General features: G+C 43.6%; 1 protein-coding gene across 1 annotated transcript in view; it reads right to left on the bottom strand.

Annotated features, from left to right (window-relative positions):
- The window catches only part of RNF213 (ring finger protein 213), a 225,636-nt gene that overhangs the window by 84,499 nt on the left and 122,249 nt on the right, over nucleotides 1-18,888 (bottom strand). The window contains exons 39-44 of the mRNA XM_053293465.1: nucleotides 12,820-12,940; nucleotides 10,444-10,544; nucleotides 9,652-9,834; nucleotides 9,338-9,495; nucleotides 9,149-9,251; nucleotides 8,569-8,683 (exon numbers count right to left, since the gene is read on the bottom strand). Of these exons, the coding sequence (XP_053149440.1) occupies nucleotides 8,569-8,683; nucleotides 9,149-9,251; nucleotides 9,338-9,495; nucleotides 9,652-9,834; nucleotides 10,444-10,544; nucleotides 12,820-12,940 (781 nt within the window). The remainder of the gene's footprint in view (nucleotides 1-8,568; nucleotides 8,684-9,148; nucleotides 9,252-9,337; nucleotides 9,496-9,651; nucleotides 9,835-10,443; nucleotides 10,545-12,819; nucleotides 12,941-18,888) is intronic.

Below are 18,888 nucleotides of genomic sequence, written 5' to 3'. Positions count from 1 at the left end.
AGGGAGGAGTGCACCAGAGCACCACCTCCGCCCTAGGAAGTGGGTGAACTGATCTTTGATCATTAGCAAGAAACCTCAGCATGTAGATGACTCTTGCTAGCTGGTTCCTCAGGATTCATAGTGGTTGCAGTAAATCGAAGACCAGAAGATCCTTCTAGACTAAATAAAATCATCTCTTTGGTTTGTTCTCAAAATAGCAGTTCATTTTGAAAATCAGGTAGATCAGTCCAGCACTGCCTGAAATCAGTCAAGAGGAAACAATTCTCCCCATTAAACTGATAAGAACAGATGCAATATTTGAACTTAGCCAAGAGGTCAAGAAGGAACCAGCCAACAAACCTCAGTGAACAGAACAATGCTACACTGCAGAATGAGTTCACAGAAATAAGTGAACATACAGCACCAATAAATATAGCACAGATAAATTGGGTAGTCCCCAGTTGATCCAGAATGATCCCATTTTCTGTTTTATCATTTTAGCTTGAGGCCTCATGGATAATTTTAAAAAAAAGCTATTTTTTCTGTTATGGACAACTTATTTATTTAACTTTATTTCTATACCGCCTTTCCTAAAGTGGCTCAGGGCAGTTTACACTAAAATAAAAAATATGTAACAATTAAAATAAAAAACCAAATAAAAACAGATTAAATTTACAACTAAAAACTAGATAACATTAAAACTAAATATCATTAAAAGTCAGGCTAACAAGATGGGTCTTTAAGGCTCTCCTGAAGGCTTCCAAGGAAGACAATCCTCTTATATCCATGGAGAGTGTGTTCCACAACCTAGGGGTGACAAAAGAGAAGGCCCTATCCCAGGTCGCCACCAGATGAACCAGTGACACCCGAAGACAGACCCCTCCTGATTATCTCAGTGAGCACTGGGGATCCTATGGAGAAAGACACTCCCTCAGGTAACCTGGACCTAAGCCATTCAGGGCTTTAGAAGGTAATAACCTTTATTACCAGAGAGAAACTAAGAGACATATAATCAGGTCATCTATCTGGGAACCCTGCAATTATTTTACTTATTGGTTGGTTACTTTTTAATACCGACCCACTCAGATGGCTCTAGGCGGTTCACATACATAAAAACAGATAAACACCAAAATAAATTACCCCATCCAGAACAGGAAGTTCTCTAACATCCCTCAAATTATGACCCCTTACCATCTTGTTCAATTCAGCTTCAATTTATTATCCCTCATCCATCCCATTACTGCCTGTAGGTAGGCATTTAGATGAATTAGTAGTGAATTTACTTTTTCCATTCATCTTTGTAAAAATTACAAAAGAGCAACACATGACTCAGTGATATTATTTCATCTGAACCACAAGGGATACTGTATCCAAATAAGGTGTCCCCTCCACATCTCCCACCACACAACGCAGAGGGCAGCACATTCAAATGTATGAGGGTGAATGTCCCTCTGTATCTGGGAATACTTATATTCTGCAGATATATACACTGACTGAACTAGGATGCAAACCGAAGCTCAGAGATAAGCAAGTCTTATATGCTGCTGATAAATAATTTTGAAAATCTGTATCTTTGATACACTGATTTGGCCTCACCAATCCATTAAAAAAAGAACAACAATGATGGTGAAAAGCCCAGATATGCAGTTTAGGGTTGTGTCTCTATCCATGTACCAATGTGTTTATGTCTGGGCTAAAGATAAATAGCCCGATGAAAAATTTAGAACAATTATGTGAATTCCAAGCTTTAATGAATCCAGCCCTTCATTTCAAGACTGCAGCTAACACACAATTGGAGACTTTAGTTGACATCCAGTCTAAGTTACTCAAAACTAATACTGAGGAGTTACTCATTACTAATTTCAACAGAACCTCCATCAAATAATTTAGTATGAATTTCAGCCATTAAAAAGAGCCCTAAAAAACCTCAACTGAACTTCTTTACCATTTAGGTTAAAACCTCTAATCCAGTTTTGGACATCATAAGAACACAGAGTGACTGGCTTAGCATTGAAAAAGTGCAACACTGAGGGTATGTGATAACACCCCCTTTAGTAAAACAAAACAAACAAAAAAGGTGTTGAATAGCTACCATTCTTGTAGTGGATAAGTAAAGTGTACCATCCAGTCGGTGTTGACTCTTGGCGACCACAGAGCCCTGTGGTTGTCTTTGGTAGAGTACAGGAGGATACCTGTTACTATTGCCATCTCCCGTGCAGTATGAAAGGATACCTTTCAGCATCTTCCTATATTGCTGCTGCCCGATATAGGTGTTTCCCATAGTCTGGGAAACATACCAGCGGGGATTCGAACCGGCAACCTCTGGCTTGCTAATCAAGTCATTTCCCTGCCACGCCATTAAATGGGTAGCGAGGAGTTAACAGGAAATCGACAGGAGCCAGGCCCAGCCTGAAACCAATCAGATTTGAAAGAGGGTTTTCCCTCTCTTTTGGGGAGGAGGTAATAATTGCTCAGTTAAGTTTGGAGCTAGTTTCTGTTTTGTGGTTCAGTCTGTAGGAAGCTGAGAGAGAACAGCTAGGAAAGGCTGGGGTCACACTCTTTCCCCCAGGTCCTCAGGTGGAGGTAGGGTTGCCAACATTTCATTGCCAGAATGAGGGACACCAGTCTGAGGGGGGCTGGCTGGCGGCGGGGAGGTTGGGAGTGGGGGGGGGCAAGAGGTGTAGGCAATGGTAATCAAGAGCCTGAGTATCAGTGACATATATTTTATTGAATTATATTAATAAGAATACTGTTGAATTCCTGCAGCACTCTCTGTTTGCAAACTTGAGCCTTAGGTCCTAATGTAATCCCTTCCAGAACATGCAATCCTCCTCCATGGCTCCATGATTCCAAGGTTTCCTCCATCATCTATATTTGTCCATCTGGACTGAGTTTGAATTGATTCACCTGCATCAAACTAGCAACTGTCTCCAGACACCTGTTCTGGGAATCCCTGCCGTATCAGACCACACTGTGAAGTGGAGGAAACAATCAGTTCTGGGAATACAGTACCCTTTGATGGCATTCTATAGCTGCCATTGCTGATGGGCAGAGCTGGACAAATGCTGGAATTTGGGGTTCAAAGGGGAGGTGAGCAATGAGGGCAGCAGCGGTGGTGGTGGTGGTGGTGAGCACCTGGAGATAAGCCATTCCCTTGACTTGGGGGCTTCTCCATCTTTGCTGATCAAGGGGGTGAGCAGAAGGTCTTTTTATCTTAAAAAGGAATCTGACTGGGGGAAGCCTCCCCAGGGCAGCGGGCCCTGCCGTGCGCACACGAGGAGGAGGGAGCCCTGGCCTGCTGTGGCTGTTTATTATTTATTTATTTATCAAATTTGTATACCGCCCCAAACTTTCAATTCTGGGTGGTTTACAATAACACAAAACCAGTTAAATATATACAAAAACTTAAAAACAATTAAACAATTTAAAAATAACCAGAGATTAAAACCCAAAAATATTAGGAAGCTGAGAAAGCTTGGGCGAAAAGATGGGTTTTCAGGTGTTTTTTGAAAATTGCCAGAGATGGGGAGGATCGTATCTCAGTAGGGAGTGCATTCCATAATCTCGGGGTAGCAACCGAGAAGGCCCATCTCTGTGTAGCCACCAAACGAGTTGGAGGTAACTGGAGACTGACCTCCTCAGATGACCTCAATGGGCGGTGGGGCTTGTACTGAAGACGACGTTCTCTTAAATACCCAGGGCCTAAGCCGTTTAGGGCTTTGTAAGTTATAACTAGCTCTTTGTATTTTGTCCGGAAACCTACTGGCAGCCAGTGTAACTCCATCAGTAAAGGGGTAACATGGTCTTTCCGAGATGACCCAGAGACCAACATAGCTGCCACATTCTGAACCAACTGAAGTTTCCAGACTACATACAAAGGCAGCCCCATGTAGAGCGCATTACAAAAGTTAAGTCTGGAGGTTACCAGCAGATGTACCACTGTTTTGAAGTCGTTCATCTCAAGAAATGGGCGCAGCTGGCATATCAGCCGGAGCTGATAGAAAGCACCCCTGGCCACCGCCTCAACCTGAGAAACCAGGGAGAGGTGTGAATCCAGAAGTACTCCCAGACTGCGAAACTGTGCCTTTTGGGGAAGTGTGACCCCATCTAGAACAGGCAGATCAAAATCGTCTCTAGAGTTCTGACCCCGCACAATAAGTACCTCTGTCTTATCTGGATTCAGCTTCAGTTTATTCTCTCTCATCCAGCCCATTACTGCTTCCAGGCAGGCATTTAGGGAGGATATGCCAACTCCTGAAGAGGTTGACATGGAGAAGTAGATCTGGGTGTCATCAGCATACTGGTAACACCCAGCTCCAAATCCCCTGATGATCTCTCCCAGCGGTTTCATGTAGATATTAAAAAGCATTGGAGAAAGTACAGAGCCTTGAGGGACACCACACTTTAGCTCAGATTTCGAAGAGCAACAATCTCCAATTGACACCATCTGGAATCTATCTGAGAGGTAGGAACGGAACCACTGTAAAACAGTGCCTCCCACCCCCAACACCCTCAGACGTTCCAGAAGGATACTATGGTCGATAGTATCGGAAGCCACCGAGAGATCCAAAAGGACCAACAGAGTCACACTTCCTCTGTCAATTGCCAATTTGAGATCATCCATCAGGCCGACCAAGGCAGTCTCCATCCCATAACCTGCCAGAAAACCAGTTTGAAATGGGTCTAGATAATTAGTTTCCTCCAAAACTGCCTGGAGCTGAGAGGCCACCACCCTCTCAATTACCTTGCCCAGCCATGGGAGGTTGGAAACAGGCCTATAGTTGCTCAGCTCTGAGGGAGTTTGTTGGCGGGAGGGCAGCACTGCTGTTGCTGGCCGTGTCACTGTCTTGGCTTTACTGGCTGGGGGAAGGAGGAGGGAGCAGTCGGACGGAGGCGGGGGTGCAGCAGCGCTCAAAATGCAGGGGAAATGTGGTCCCAAAGAGGACAAATTTCCTCCAGAAAATATGGGGGGTCCCACATCAACCAGGACAGTTGGCAACCCTAGTGGAAGCCTGGACTGAGAAAGCTAAAGAGAAAGCTGCAGTCTATGAAATACTTTAAGGAATAATTGCTATCTAAGAAGAGCAGTGGTAGGAAAATTTCTTAGATGGGCAGTGTGTTAGGTTGTTTTTCTTTTGTTTCTAGTGTGCCTATGAATTCTACAAACTGTTTTATTTTTCCTATTACCAACCCTTATGTCTTTCTCAGCAGTCAAGTGCTTCAGAGAATTTAAAAAATCCCCTCTTCCTTAGAAGACTGATTTGGAATGCTTTGTGGGAAAGGGGAAGGAAGTTCCCTGGCACCATGTTAAAGAGCCTTGGAGCCTAGGGGTCACCAATTGCACCTGCCCTGTGAGAGTTATTTACCGATTCCAGTTGGATGGTGGGTGCCTTGTGTCTCCTATTCTACCTAGTCCAAGATACCCAAGGGAGGGTGAGTAAGGACCCTACTCTAAAGAAGAATAGGTGATGGCAGCAGACATTATCAGCCTGGAGGACCAGACCCTTTAGTGGTAGTCAGCCCTTCAGTCACCCTGTAACTAGGGAGGGGTTCACCCAGTGGATCTGGGGGGAGGCACCCTGCTACAGTACTATTAAGAGTATTTTTAATAGCACAGTTCCTTTGGAACATACAGGCTACAGAAAAGGAAGAAACAGAATTCTAAGGATGTGTAAGCTAAGATGTGTAAGCTAAGAAGTCAATGGCTGTCACGAGACTGATATTTTTGCTTATTTTCCAAAATAAAAACTCTTTGGCATATCATAACTAACTGAAAAACCTTCACATATACATTAATTAGAGAATGCCCATAATAATAGTTTCAGGCCCACTTGTGTTTGAAAAAAAAGAACTGCATCATCAGCATAGAGTAATATAGGTATATAAAAGGGTTAAATATAAAGAGCAGTGGAGTACATTATGAGACACTGGTGGTCCAAATAAGTGGGGCAGGGGAAGACAAGCCACAGGTACAACCCGTTCACACTCTTCTCATCCTACCCTGGTTGCCTCACTCTCTCTTGCCTTGCCCCGCCTCAGTGTTAACCCCAGGGGGCTGGGCTGGCAGGCTGGTCATCTGCCTGGTTCCCTAACCTGCAACTCATTTTCACACACACACAAACACACACCGGTATACGCTGTCACTGTTATTAGATTAAGACACCTTGGTTCTCCTGAGGCCTAATTTGAGCAAAATTTTACAGACTTTCACCACACTTGCTCAGACGAACTCACTGGACTGTACAGTAAAACCAGTCTACATTACTTATTCTGCTTCCAATGGGTTATTTAAAATAAAAAAAGAATATCTGGACAAACAATGGCCAACATCCTAACTAATGCTGTGCCTGCACTGTCATGCTTTCTCTCTCAGATAGCGTGGAGAAAGGGGAAGCTGACAGCCCTTCAGCTGATGCAGGGGTGCTTGAGGGGCAGAGCCCGGCTGTCAGTTCCCAAAAGACAGCTGAGGCAGGTCCAGCTGATGTTTCAGAGCAGGCACAGCAGTCTGAGGCAGCAGAGACAGCGACGGATGAACCAGAAGAGGAGCTGTGCAGGCAACCCCCACTGACTCCACAGCAGAGGCACGTCACAAGACGGCAAGCACAGCTAGAAACCATCGGGCGAAGTAAGCACCTCTTGCAGAGGGCTGATAAGCCTTGAATCCCTGCCAGCTGAGAGTTATCAGCTTGGACTATAAAGCACATCTATAGATTGCAGTTAGCTGCTGCAAGGCAATGTATGTCATCCCTCGTGTCAGCAGCTTTCAGCCTGAGCCAGAGAGTGAAATATTTCCGAGCCATGTTTCGCTTCTGCAACCCAGTTTGTTTGTGAACTATCCTCCTAGACTTCCCTACCGGGTGGTCGCATAGCTGACATGTACAACCAAAGGATGCACCCCTGCAGTAGCTGCGCTCCTACTTCAGCAGTAAAGGTAAAGTGTGCCGTCAAGTCAATTCTGACTCCTGGCGCTCACAGAGCCCTGTGGTTTTCTTTGGTAGAATACAGGAGGGGGTTACCATTGCTTCCTCCTACACAGTATGAAATGATGCCTTTCAGAATCTTCCTATATTGCTGCTGCCCGATATAGTGCCAGCGGGGATTCAAAATGGCAACCTTCTGCTTGTTAGTCAAGCATTTCCCCGCTGCACCACTTAAGGTGGTACTTCAGCAGTACAGGCAGTCAATTTTTGCTCATGTCTTCTTCTCACACGAGTGCTCATTGCAACCCACAAATATGTTCTTGAAGGTTGCATGAGGACTTAACAACTTAAAAATTTTTTAAACCTATGAAGTATTTGACATCATAAGATTCTCTGGGTAGTACGATATGTACTTGCAGTGACCTGACAAGATCCGCACAATGTGGATTCCAAAACCATCGCTGTGTAAAGGTTACTATTTTTGTAAGCAATGAATGTGACTTCCACCTTACTTGACCCAGCACTGAAAACCCGACAATTACACAAACATAGACCTACATCAGTAATCTTCACTGTTTGGGCAGAGAGGGCCACGCACCTATCCAGCCGCTGCTGGCACACACACCTTCTGCCACGGGGGAAGGCACATGCTTAAGGTGCTGCCCAAGCACCTTTCTTCTTCCATGTCTCCTGCTGCCACTCAGAAGACACGGCAGAAAGCGCGGGAGAGTACACATGCCCCTTCAGCACCTGATGAAGGAGGGGCAAAGTAAATCAGGGGCCACCAGCGGGGTCTGCACGGGCCACGCAATGAAGATCACCAACCTAAATGCAGGTGGGTGGGGACCCATGAGAGTGTGTTTTCAGTTGTGGGTGATCCATTTCATAATTTTCTCCCTCAGGGGGGAAGAAAAATCTTTGTCTTGCTCCATCAGGCAAAATCTCAGAGAAGTCAACATGATTACAACTTAAAAATTAAACATTTCAAGGCACAGCACAGAAACAACAGCAGCAGAAAAATGATTAAACGTGAAGCTAACAACAGTGTTTAAACATAAAGCATCAAAGTTTTGGGCAAATGAAAAGGCCTTTGCCTGGCACCAAACATCAGGCTCAGTGCCAGGTGGGCCTTTTTCACTGATGACTCTACAGATACTAGGCCGCTTTGGACAATCCATCCAAGTGGATATTTGGGACATGAATGTTCACATCCCACTCACCACCTTTCGCCTTCTCATAATCATGCATAGGGCAGATCATCTGAATCACTCCCTCATGTTCAATTTAAACAGCTTTTAAATAATCTGTGAAAGGGAAATTCAGATGAATCTTCTGGCTCACAAAGTTATGAGAAGTGAAAGAGCACACAGGGAGGGCGAGCAAGACATGTGCATTCAAGTCCCGAATAATTTGTGAGCAGGGTTGGAGGGATCATTCAAACCAGCCCCTTATCTTCATATCTATGCAGAGCTACACAACAGGAGACTTTCCAAAGAGAGGAGGAATTAAGAGAGCACAGGCAACACTGCATATGCCTTGGGGCACAGCAAAGGTGGAAGAACTTAGATACAATTAAAAAGGAATCTGTATCCCCAAGACCTCAGCATGCAGTCCCCAATGGGCTCTACAAAGCACCCTGGGAAAAAGGACATTGGGAATGTAGACTTACCTCAAGGCAGTGGACAATGAGTGTGTAAAGTTCTGTTTTATCTTCTTTTTCTAGGTTCTGACTCACTTCTACATAAGACAAATAATCTTGCATATAGTCTTTCACATCCTTGAAACTACAGAAAAAGAGAAACCACCCCATATTAATGGATGATTATTTGCTTCTGCCAACAGTATTTATTTATTTATTTATTTATTCGATTTCTATCGAATAAATTTCTATTGAATAAATTCCCTTCCAAAAATGGCTCAGGGCAGTTTACACAGAGAAATAACAAATAAATAAGATGGATCCCTGTCCCCAACGGGCTCACAATCTAAAAGAAACATAAGATAGACACCAGCAACAGTCACTGGAGGTACTGTGCTGGGGGTGAACAGGGGCCCCTATTGATAATATTGATGCAGCTGTACAACATGGGCAGGGGAGAAACAGCTGAGAATTTCTAAACAGTGATAGCTGAACCACTGAGGGCCACAAGAACGTCATGGAAATTTGAACTTTCATCAGTGGGGTAACTCTGAAGGAGAAGCAAGATGCAGTACCCCAGCTCACACATCCTTCATCTGAAAGCCCTTACCTGTATTTCAAGAGTAACTTTAGCACCACAGAACGGATTACAGGAGTTTTATCCACAACATCGTCAAAAGGTGACAGAGACTTGGTATGCACACTGTAGTCACCTGGAGAAATAATACAACTCAGTCTAGAGAAATAATAATGTCAATTCATTCAGAGTAAAACAATTGATAGGGACAAGAAATCATACCTCCCGAAAGCTCTTTCTGAACAAACAGCAGCTTCAGCAGTTCCTGAATCACAGTTTTTTCTGGGGGTTCATTATCTTTGAAACACATTGTAGAAACCAGCTCTACAAAAAAACTGTTGCAAAATTTGCGGAACTGGGCATTTTTCCCAATAGCAATGCTGCAGGGAACAATGGGCGAGAAGTTACTCATCACATAAAGTACAAAACTTGCTCCACATGGTAAGTGGGCAATAGAAATGCAAGTCCTAAGAATTTTCCAAGTCTCAAGGTCATCATTAGATTTATCATCTGCTGAAGCAGAAATAAGGCTTTACCTGAGCTCCTTAGATATGCTGAAGGTGTAGTCATCTGGCAGGCTGGTTCGGCAGTGTGGACAGAACATCTGTCCTGGTACCAGCCATTGTTTGATGCAGTTCTGACAACACACATGAACACAAGGAAGGTTGACTGGATCCTTAGGCTCTCTTGAGCAAACTGGACATGGTTTCAAATCACACCTATGAATGCAAGAGCTACAGTCAATTCCAGTTTTATTTATGTATCTCTATTGCCCTGGTTATTTCACAGGAAAGAAGGCGATGTGTATATTAGCATAGTATTCCTCTATAAAGTAAATGCAATCATAACATTTTTATTTCTCCCAGAAAGAAGAATTGGGTGGTGTTCATCCATCAGAAGACATTGGAATAGGCCCTTGAATTCTGGGCTTGCTTATTACATATTATGTTTGTATATCACCCAGCCCAAATAGCTCTAGGCAGTTTACATCAGCCACCTAGATTCTGTCCAAGGGGAAGCTACCAAATAATCTAGCCTTGTGCTGCTTACATGTATCATTCAAGTGAAAGAATGGGGGGAAACTGAACAGCCATGGGCGGAGGGCAGGGCTGTGTGTATTAATATGACCATCTGCTTGATTGCAAAGAAATCTAGGAAAATAAAAATAGGTCTTATATGATTATTCTTCTACTAATTTCTGCAGTCCCGGGACTCTGTTCAATTTTCAAGCCTGTTCAGCTCCAAAAGGAATATTAAACCACCAATTCTAGAATATACGAGCAAAGACAAGCTCAAGGCATTCTTCCAAAATGGCAAAAAGGCATTACCCACAAATTGTGAAACTGGCCTCCTCCTTGCACTGACGCAGCATTTTCATCACTGCCATGAATGTTTCATGGGTTTTCATGTCAGCATCCCACTGAAAACACTGAAAAAGAACAATAATGCTTTCACCCTCCAGGCTTGCAGTAAAAGGGAAAGGCAGGATTCTCAAATGTAGACAAAACTATCAGGTGTTCTAGTAATCATAAGGTTCTGCAAATTTATCACAAAAGCACCAATAATGCATTAATTATAAAATGCATTATTCAGGTTAGCTTTTACAAGGCAGCCAAATAAACGGCTTCAACTGGTATGATTTTTGTGCTGGCTGTTTTTAAAATTGGTCTTGATAAAGAATTAAAAAGTTTCATTTTCACTGGATTGCTCTTAGCCACCTTGAGCATTTAGTACCTTAAACTTATTTTTAAAATTAGACTCTCCAGCTTTTCCATAGTGAGCCCTCCCAAATCAAGCCAAACCACCAAGAAGTTCTATTACCAGTTAAAGCTTCAACTAATGAAGTTGGCTGACAGCAACAGAAGCCAGTTCATGTGTTCTTAATGGCTGGGATTTAAAGATCTCCAGGCAGTATTCAGCTCAGACAGGGATACTTTTCAGCTCCCTGCTTCTAGCAACACCCCCCCCCCAAAAGTCCATGGGAACCTTCAGAGCAGCATACCATAATGTGATGAGTTGTCATGGGAAGGAAATATCCCCACCTATTGCATACAGGAACACTTTTTTGCTCAGGGAGATTGAACCCCACTAAGAGGACATACATGTAATCAAGCCTCCTTCTGAGTGCAAGGGATCTTTGGAAGAATGGAGCCAACTTTCTTCCTCCGTGGCCAGCTGCACCTGAAACTTCCCCTTGCGGCACTTGCCCTGTGCCCTCAGCAAGGAAAGTACTTGTTGCAATCATCACTGTTGGCAACTGCATCCAAACTGCTTTAGCTAGTAGTATCTCACTGCACTAGCTGTTCCTCTTATTTTGGCAACAGTCGTTCTCTACTGAGCAGTCAAATGAATAAATTCATCTTCTTCCAACTGCTCAGAAAAGAGCAGCTGTTGACAGGGGAGTATATAGGGGGTGGGGCAGGCAGGGCACATGCCCTGGGCGCCACTTGAGGGGGTGTGCCATTTTTAAAAATTAATTTTTTTTAAATGGCCACCAACAACAAAATGGCCACCGCACATGCTCAAATGGTCCCTGTGAGGCCCTAGGACTTGCCAGGCCTTGCAGAGGCCATTTGAGCATGCATGGAGAACTCCAAAATAGCCACCATGGCGAAAGGCCTGAAAATCAGCCAAAAGGCCTGAAAATCAGCCCAGGACAGGCTGTGGTGGTGAAAAGAGGCTGACGGGGGAGGGAAAACCTTTGCAGAACCCCTCCCCCCTGCTGATGGCCTTTAGGAAGCCCCCTGAAGGGGCTACAGGTTAAAATAAATAAATAAATATAAGTCACTGTACACATATTCAGTTTGGCACTATATACAGAGAATCAGGGCTTGTGAATAATGAGCTGACGCTTATAAGCTAGGATTGTATTCATTTGCTCTTACTTTGCTTCTTGTGATAAGTGAGTTAAATGTGATGTCTTAATAATATGGCAATTAATGGTGAGTTTGTCTTTGAATTAGTGTGAAATCCTTAGTATTAAGGCCCACTGGGAGTTTCTTGCTCTCTTTCTCTCATTTTAACTGTCTTTCTGAAATGCTAGAATATATACCAAGCAGTGACACAGTTTACTCTGCATATCCTTTAATTATTTTCAGAGTATCTGGGAAAAGTCAAATTTTAAAACTTATGAAATAGTGATGCTACAATACATAGTAGGGAATTAGACAGGCACTTCTGTTTAGTTTTCCAAGTACACCTCCACATAGTATTTGGGTATTTCATGAGCCCCAGCATACTGAAATTTTGTAAGTTTTTCAGCATTTTTTGGTCTTACTATGTCCACTGCTAAATAGTTTTTGAAATATTAAAAGATTAATGAGCTTGACTTGTATTTTTCAGCTGATATTATAGAAAGGTTATCTGAAAGAATGATGTCAGATGTTTGGACAGGGGGTGCAATTTCAGTGCTTGCCCTAGGCACTATTTTCCCTAGATATGCCTCTGGCTGTTGATCTATTAAGAAAGTCCTGGATCTGAATTTGGGATTTTGAGAATCTCCATATTCATTTGATTTTAAAATGAAGTTTTGAGCTCTATGTTCCTCTTCAGATCTTCTTTATTGCATAAAATAGAATTAAAGCTTTAGGAAAAAACCTTAGAGCTCTGTAAATATTTCACCGGTCTGTGTTGATAAAGAGATGTCATTGACAGTCCCTCAACAAATTAAGATGCTGTTTCCTACATGAAAATAGGGTTCTTACCTTTCCCACGTTCAAGGTGTACTTCTTTACCAGATTCTGCACCTCTGGAATCAGGGTGTCTGCTCCAAGCAGCACATGTTCCACAAAAAGGGACACTGAGAAAACCCAATTCCATTGGTTCCTGTGTTGAATAAAAAACCCAGCTATATATTATTTATAAAAAGTGAGCCAAGTAGGCATTGTCAGTACCAATATCATGGGCGCCTCAACCTAGTTAATTCCATAGCAGCTTGACTTCTTGTATTACAAAGTTAAGACGCCATTGTATTCAGCAGAGGTGAACAAACGGTTTACCATTTCAGCTGGCACTCATCAAAAAGCAATACACTGCCTGCGGGATATGGATGCCATATATGAAAATAATCCTATACACTTTATAAAAGTCATTGCAAGATGGAAGCAAAGTTTGAGCACAACTCTCCAGCACAGAACCATTCCACACATTAAACAGGCATGAGTGCACTTGTGTATTATGAGTGGAGAGGTAAAACAGCATTCTATCATGTATAGATTTATTTATTCATTCATTCATTTATTCATTCAATTTTTATACTGCCCTTCCAAAACTGGCTCAGGGTGGTTTACAAATAAAACAAAGACAGTTAAAAGCAATCAACAATTAAAAATATAATATCATAAAACAATTAAACAATAGAACAGTTTAAAACCCTGAAAAACAGGTACATTAGAAACGCTTTATAACAATTAAAAAACCCTGGAAGGCCAGTCCAAACAGATACTGTAGGTCTTAAGGGCTCTCCTAAAAAACCAACAAAGAGTTCAAATTACGGACTTCTGTAGGAGCGCATTCCACAGTCTAGGAGCAGCTACAGAGAAGGCCAGCCTATGAGTTGCCACCAGACGTACTGATGGTAACTGGAGATGGACCTCCTCAGATGACCTTAATGTGTGGTGGGGATCATGCAGAAGAAGGCACTCTCTAAAATAACTCGGACCTAAGCCATTCAGGGCTTTAAAGGTAATAACCAGCACTTTGTATTTTGCCCAAAAACATATCGGCAGCCAGTGCAACTGTTTCAAAACAGGCATAATATGGTGTCTCCAGGTTGCCCCAGAGACCAGTCTGGCTGCTGCATTTTGAACTAACTGAAGTTTATGAACTGCGTACAAAGGCAGCCCCACGTAGAGTGCATTGCAATAGTCAAGCCGGGAGATTACCAGCTGATGCACCACTGTTTTGAGGTCGTCCTCTTCAAGGAATGGACGCAGCTGTTGAATCAGCCAAAGCTGATAGAAAGCACTCCTGGCCATGGCCTCCACCTGATACCAGGGTGAGGGCTGGGTCCAGGAGTACTCCCAAGCTGCATACCTGCTCTTTCCGGGGGAGTGTAACCCCATCCAGCACAGGAAGATCGAACTCACCCCTCAGATTCTGAGCCCCTACAATGAGTACCTCTATCTTGCTTGGATTCAGCTTCAATTTGTTATCCCTCATCCATCCCATTACTGCCTATAGGCAGGCATTTAGGGAATGAATGCCATTTCCTGATGATGCAGATGAAAAGGAGAAATAGATTTGGGTGACATCAGCATACTGATAACACCCAGCACCAAAACTCCTGATGACCTCACCTAGCGGTTTCATGTAGATATTAAAAAGCATTGGTGACAGAATGGAGCCCTGAGGGACTCCATATAACAGCTCTCGTTTTGAGGAGCAACTGTCACCAAGCTCCACCATCTGGAATCTACCCGAGAGATAGGAGCAGAACCACTGCAAAGCAGTGCCTCCTAGCCCTAACTCCTCTGGGCGACACAGAAGGATACCATGGTCGATGGTATCGAATGCCGCCAAGAGATCCAAGAGAATAAACAGAGTCACATTCTCTCTGTCGATTCCCCGGTAAAGGTAATCCATCAGGCCAACCAAGGCTGTCTCAACCACATAACCCGTTCTAAATCCAGTTTGAAATGGGTCTAGATAATCAGTTTCATCCAAAACCGCCTGGAGCTGGTCAGCCACCACCTCTCGATCATCTTGCCCAACCAAGGGAGATTGGAGATTGGCCTATAACTATCCATCGCTGAGGGATCCAGGGAAGGCTTCTTAAGAAGAGGTCTAACTATTGCCTCCTTCAAACATGGAGGCACCCTACCCTCCCTCAGCGATGCATTTATGATATTAACTAGGCTCCCTCCAACAATCTCCCTGCTATATAGAAGCAGCCAAGTCAGGCAAGGGTCCAGAGAACAAGTGGTAGGCCACACCACCCCAAGCAGCTTGTCCACATCCTCAGGAGTCACAGACTGAAACTGATCCAACCTAACACTGCAAGAGGGATCGCTGGACACCTCCTTCATAGACCCTGAAGAAACAGTGGAGTCCAAGTCGACCCAAATACAGGAGATTTTGTCCGCAAAGAACCCACCAAAAGCGTCACAGCAGAGCTTATTTTACCTGACCCCCACCTTCCAAACTTCTGTGGCTTCTCAATGCTTTCTATTTACACTATTCATGCCAGAAGGGGCATTTTTACACTCAGAATCACTTGTTCAACAACTGTGTCAGTTTTTCATCAAATCCATAGGGATATGCTTAGTTATAAGTTGCAAAGCTGACATAAAACCCCTGCTAACAGGGCAAAGATGCACCTTTTACCGTTGTGATTCTCTTTATTTAGCAGGGGAGAGTAACTGGCCCTATCCAACCCCAGCACAGTATCTCCAGTGACTGTTGCTGGTGTCTGTCTTGTGTTTCTTTTTAGATTGTGAACCCTTTGGGGACAGGGATCCATCTTATTTGTTTGTTATTTCTCTGTGTAAACCACCCTGAGCCATTTTTGGAAGGGTGGTATAGAAATCGAATTATTATTATTATTATTATTATTATTATTATTATTATTATTATTATTATTATTATTATTTTACACAGTCAGACAGGTGTTATTGACTGGTTTGTTTTATCCAGACATCGAGTCCTTCCCAAGGACCTGGGATGCCAGAATTTTATTGTCAATGTTGTTGCTGTTGTTATAGATATCGTCGCAGAATATAGGCTGTTCCCAGTAAAGGTGCTTTTTGTAATTGGCTGGTGGTGATTTCTGTGGCCCCTGTGGTGTTGAGGTGCTCTCCAAGGTCTTTTGGAACTGCACCCAGGGCACCAATTACCACAGGGATTATTTTGGTCTTCTTCTGCCACAGCCTTTTAATTTCAATTTGTAGATCTTTGTATTTGGTGATTTTTTCTATTTCTTTTTCTTCTATTCTGCTATCCCCTGGTATTGCTATGTCGATTATTTTGACTTGTTTTTCTTTCTTCTCGACTACAGTTATATCTGGTGTATTGTGTGGCAGATGTTTGTCTGTTTGTAGTCGGAAGTCCCATAATATTTTTACATCTTCATTTTCTACAACTTTTTCAATTTTATGGTCCCACCAATCTTTGGCTATAGGTAGCTTGTATTTTTTGCAGATGTTCCAGTGTATCATCCCTGTTACTTTGTTATGCCTTTGTTTGTAGTCAGTCTGTGTGATCTTTTTACAACAGCTGATTAGGTGGTCCATGGTTTCATCTGCTTCTTTACAAAGGCGGCACTTGCTGTTTGTTGTTGATTTTTTGACTTTTGCTCTTATTGCATTTGTTCTTAGTGCCTGTTCTTGTGCAGCCAGTATTAAACCCTCTGTTTTTTTCTTCAAGTTGCCATTCTTAAGCCATTGCCAGGTCTTGGTGATGTCTGATTTTCCACTTATATTGTGCAAATATTGACAATGCAGTGGCTTATTTTTCCATTTTTCTGCTCGGTTCTTGACTTGTTATTTCTTGTAGGCCTGCTTTCTTTCATTGGTGTGGAATAGTTTCGCATTATTGACTATTTGAACTGCATCTTCTTCACTGTCCTTGATATATTCTTCAAGGCCTCTTTTCTCCTCCTCTACTGTTTGATGGACTTGCAGCATTCCTCTTCCACCTGAGCTGCGAGGGAGGTATAGCCTATCGACATCACTGCGGGGGTGCAGAGCATGATTGATGGTCATGATTTTCCTGGTCTTACGATCTAGTGTCTCTAGCTCTGCCTGGGTCCAGTCTATTATTCCTGCAGTGTAGCAGTGTGCCCGAACCGGTCCGGCGGCCATTCCAAAGAATGGCGGAACTGCCGGACCGGTGCGGCCCTGCCTGGTTCGGGTCCGGGTGGGGGGTATGCCTTTAAGGGCGGGAGGGCTTGCTTAGCCCTCCCGCCTCCTTGCCCCCGCCAGCGCCCGTATTGAACAGTATAGGGGCGCTGGAAACCAGCCGCCCCCCCCGCCGCCACCGCCGCGGCGAAATAACCCCCAAAGCCAGCCAGCCAGCCAGCCCTCCCTCCCTCCCAGCTAGCTGCCCACCCACCCACCCACCCACTCGCTCACTGGATACGAAACGAGAGGAGCTCCGGCACAGAGCTCCTCTCGTTCAGAAGGCCTCCTGCAGAATGGTGGCTTGCGCGCGCGCCACAAAGCACGCCGTTCTCCGGAGGCCCGGTCTACCCGCCGGGAAAGGGCTGGGTAGACCGGGCCTCCGATCGCTGAGTAGACCAGGCCTCCGATCGCCGGAGGCCCGGTCTACCCAGCGATCGGAGGCCCGGTCTACCCGCCGGGAACTTCATCTGCTCCATCATTACTTCATCTGCTATTATTCCAGTTAATAATTTGAACATGGTTGGCAGACAGGTTATCGGTCTATAATTACTTGGAACTGCACCTTTTGCTGGGTCTTTCATGATGATATGAGTTTTCCCAGTTGTTAGCCATTGTTCAATATCACCTCCATGCAAAATGTGATTGAACTGTTTTGATAGTTGTTTATGAAGGCTTGTTAGGTGTTTAAGCCAAAAGCCATACAGTTCATCGTCGCTTGGAGCAGTCCAATTTTTAATTTTCTTTGCTCTTTCACTTATTAATTCTGGTGTTATTATTTGATCTTGCATTTGTTGGTTACATTTTTTGACCTCTTTCACCCAGCCTGCTTTTTTATTAGAATCTATTGGATTGTCCCATAATTTCCCCCAGAATTGCACTGTTTCTTCTTTATTTGGTGTATCTATGTTTCTTGCAGTTTCTCCTTCTATGCTTTGGTAGAAACGTCTCTGATTCGACTGGAATTGGAGATTCTGCCTGTGTTGTGTAGTTCTGGCTTCATATCTGCTAATCTTCTTTGACACTGCTGTTATTTGCTGCTTTATTATTTCCAGGACTTCTCTAATTTTCACCTTGAATCTAGGTGGTATTTTTGGATCAGATACTGTTTGGTGTTTTCATTCTTCAGCTTCTTGTCTTTCATATCTTTCAATTTACTAGCATCTGATCTAAGCCTGGAGATTTTATTTTCTAATCTAATCTTCCATTTAGGTGATGTACTACTTTCTTTTTTTACAGGTCCATTGATCTTATATCCGAGCTCTTGTGTTGTTGTTGTTGCTGCACTGTACATTAGTTGGTTTGTTTCTTGCAAATTCTTGGTTGTTATTTCTGCAAGTGCAGCATTGACATCTTTTAATGCCTGAGCAAGTTGTTTTTGGCAACTGTTTTTAGAGCTGGAAGTCGAACCCTGGTGGTTGTTTGGTTCATGTGCTCAGTTATTTTTTGCTTTAGTTCTTGTTGCTTTTCTGTTAAACGGCATTCAGGTTTTTGAGGTGAAGGCAAAGGAGAGGTTGCCTGGTTTTGATTGTGAAAAAGTTCAGCAACAGTGGTATCCTCTATTTCCAACACCTCCTCCACCTGCGCCTGAGCAACTGCTTCAATCGGTGGTAATTCTTCTTCCAGATCTTGAGCCTGTGTTGCTCTTTGCAGTTCTTCCAGCTCAACTTTATTATTCCTTGTTTACACAGTCAGACAGGTGTTATTGACTGGTTTGTTTTATCCAGACATCGAGTCCTTCCCAAGGACCTGGGATGCCAGAATTTTATTGTTAATGTTGTTGCTGTTGTTATAGATATCGTCGCAGAATATAGGCTGTTCCCAGTAAAGCTGTTTTTTGTAACTGGCTGGTGGTGATTTCTGTGGCCCCTATGGTGTTGAGGTGCTCTTCAGGGTCTTTTGGAACTGCACCCAGGGCGCCAATGACCACTGGGATTA

The sequence above is a fragment of the Hemicordylus capensis genome, chromosome 2, assembly GCF_027244095.1.
Source record: "Hemicordylus capensis ecotype Gifberg chromosome 2, rHemCap1.1.pri, whole genome shotgun sequence".
Classification (NCBI taxonomy): Eukaryota; Metazoa; Chordata; class Lepidosauria; order Squamata; family Cordylidae; genus Hemicordylus; species Hemicordylus capensis.
The sequence above is the reverse complement of the archived record's forward strand: the minus strand, read 5'-3'. Positions and strand labels throughout refer to the sequence as shown.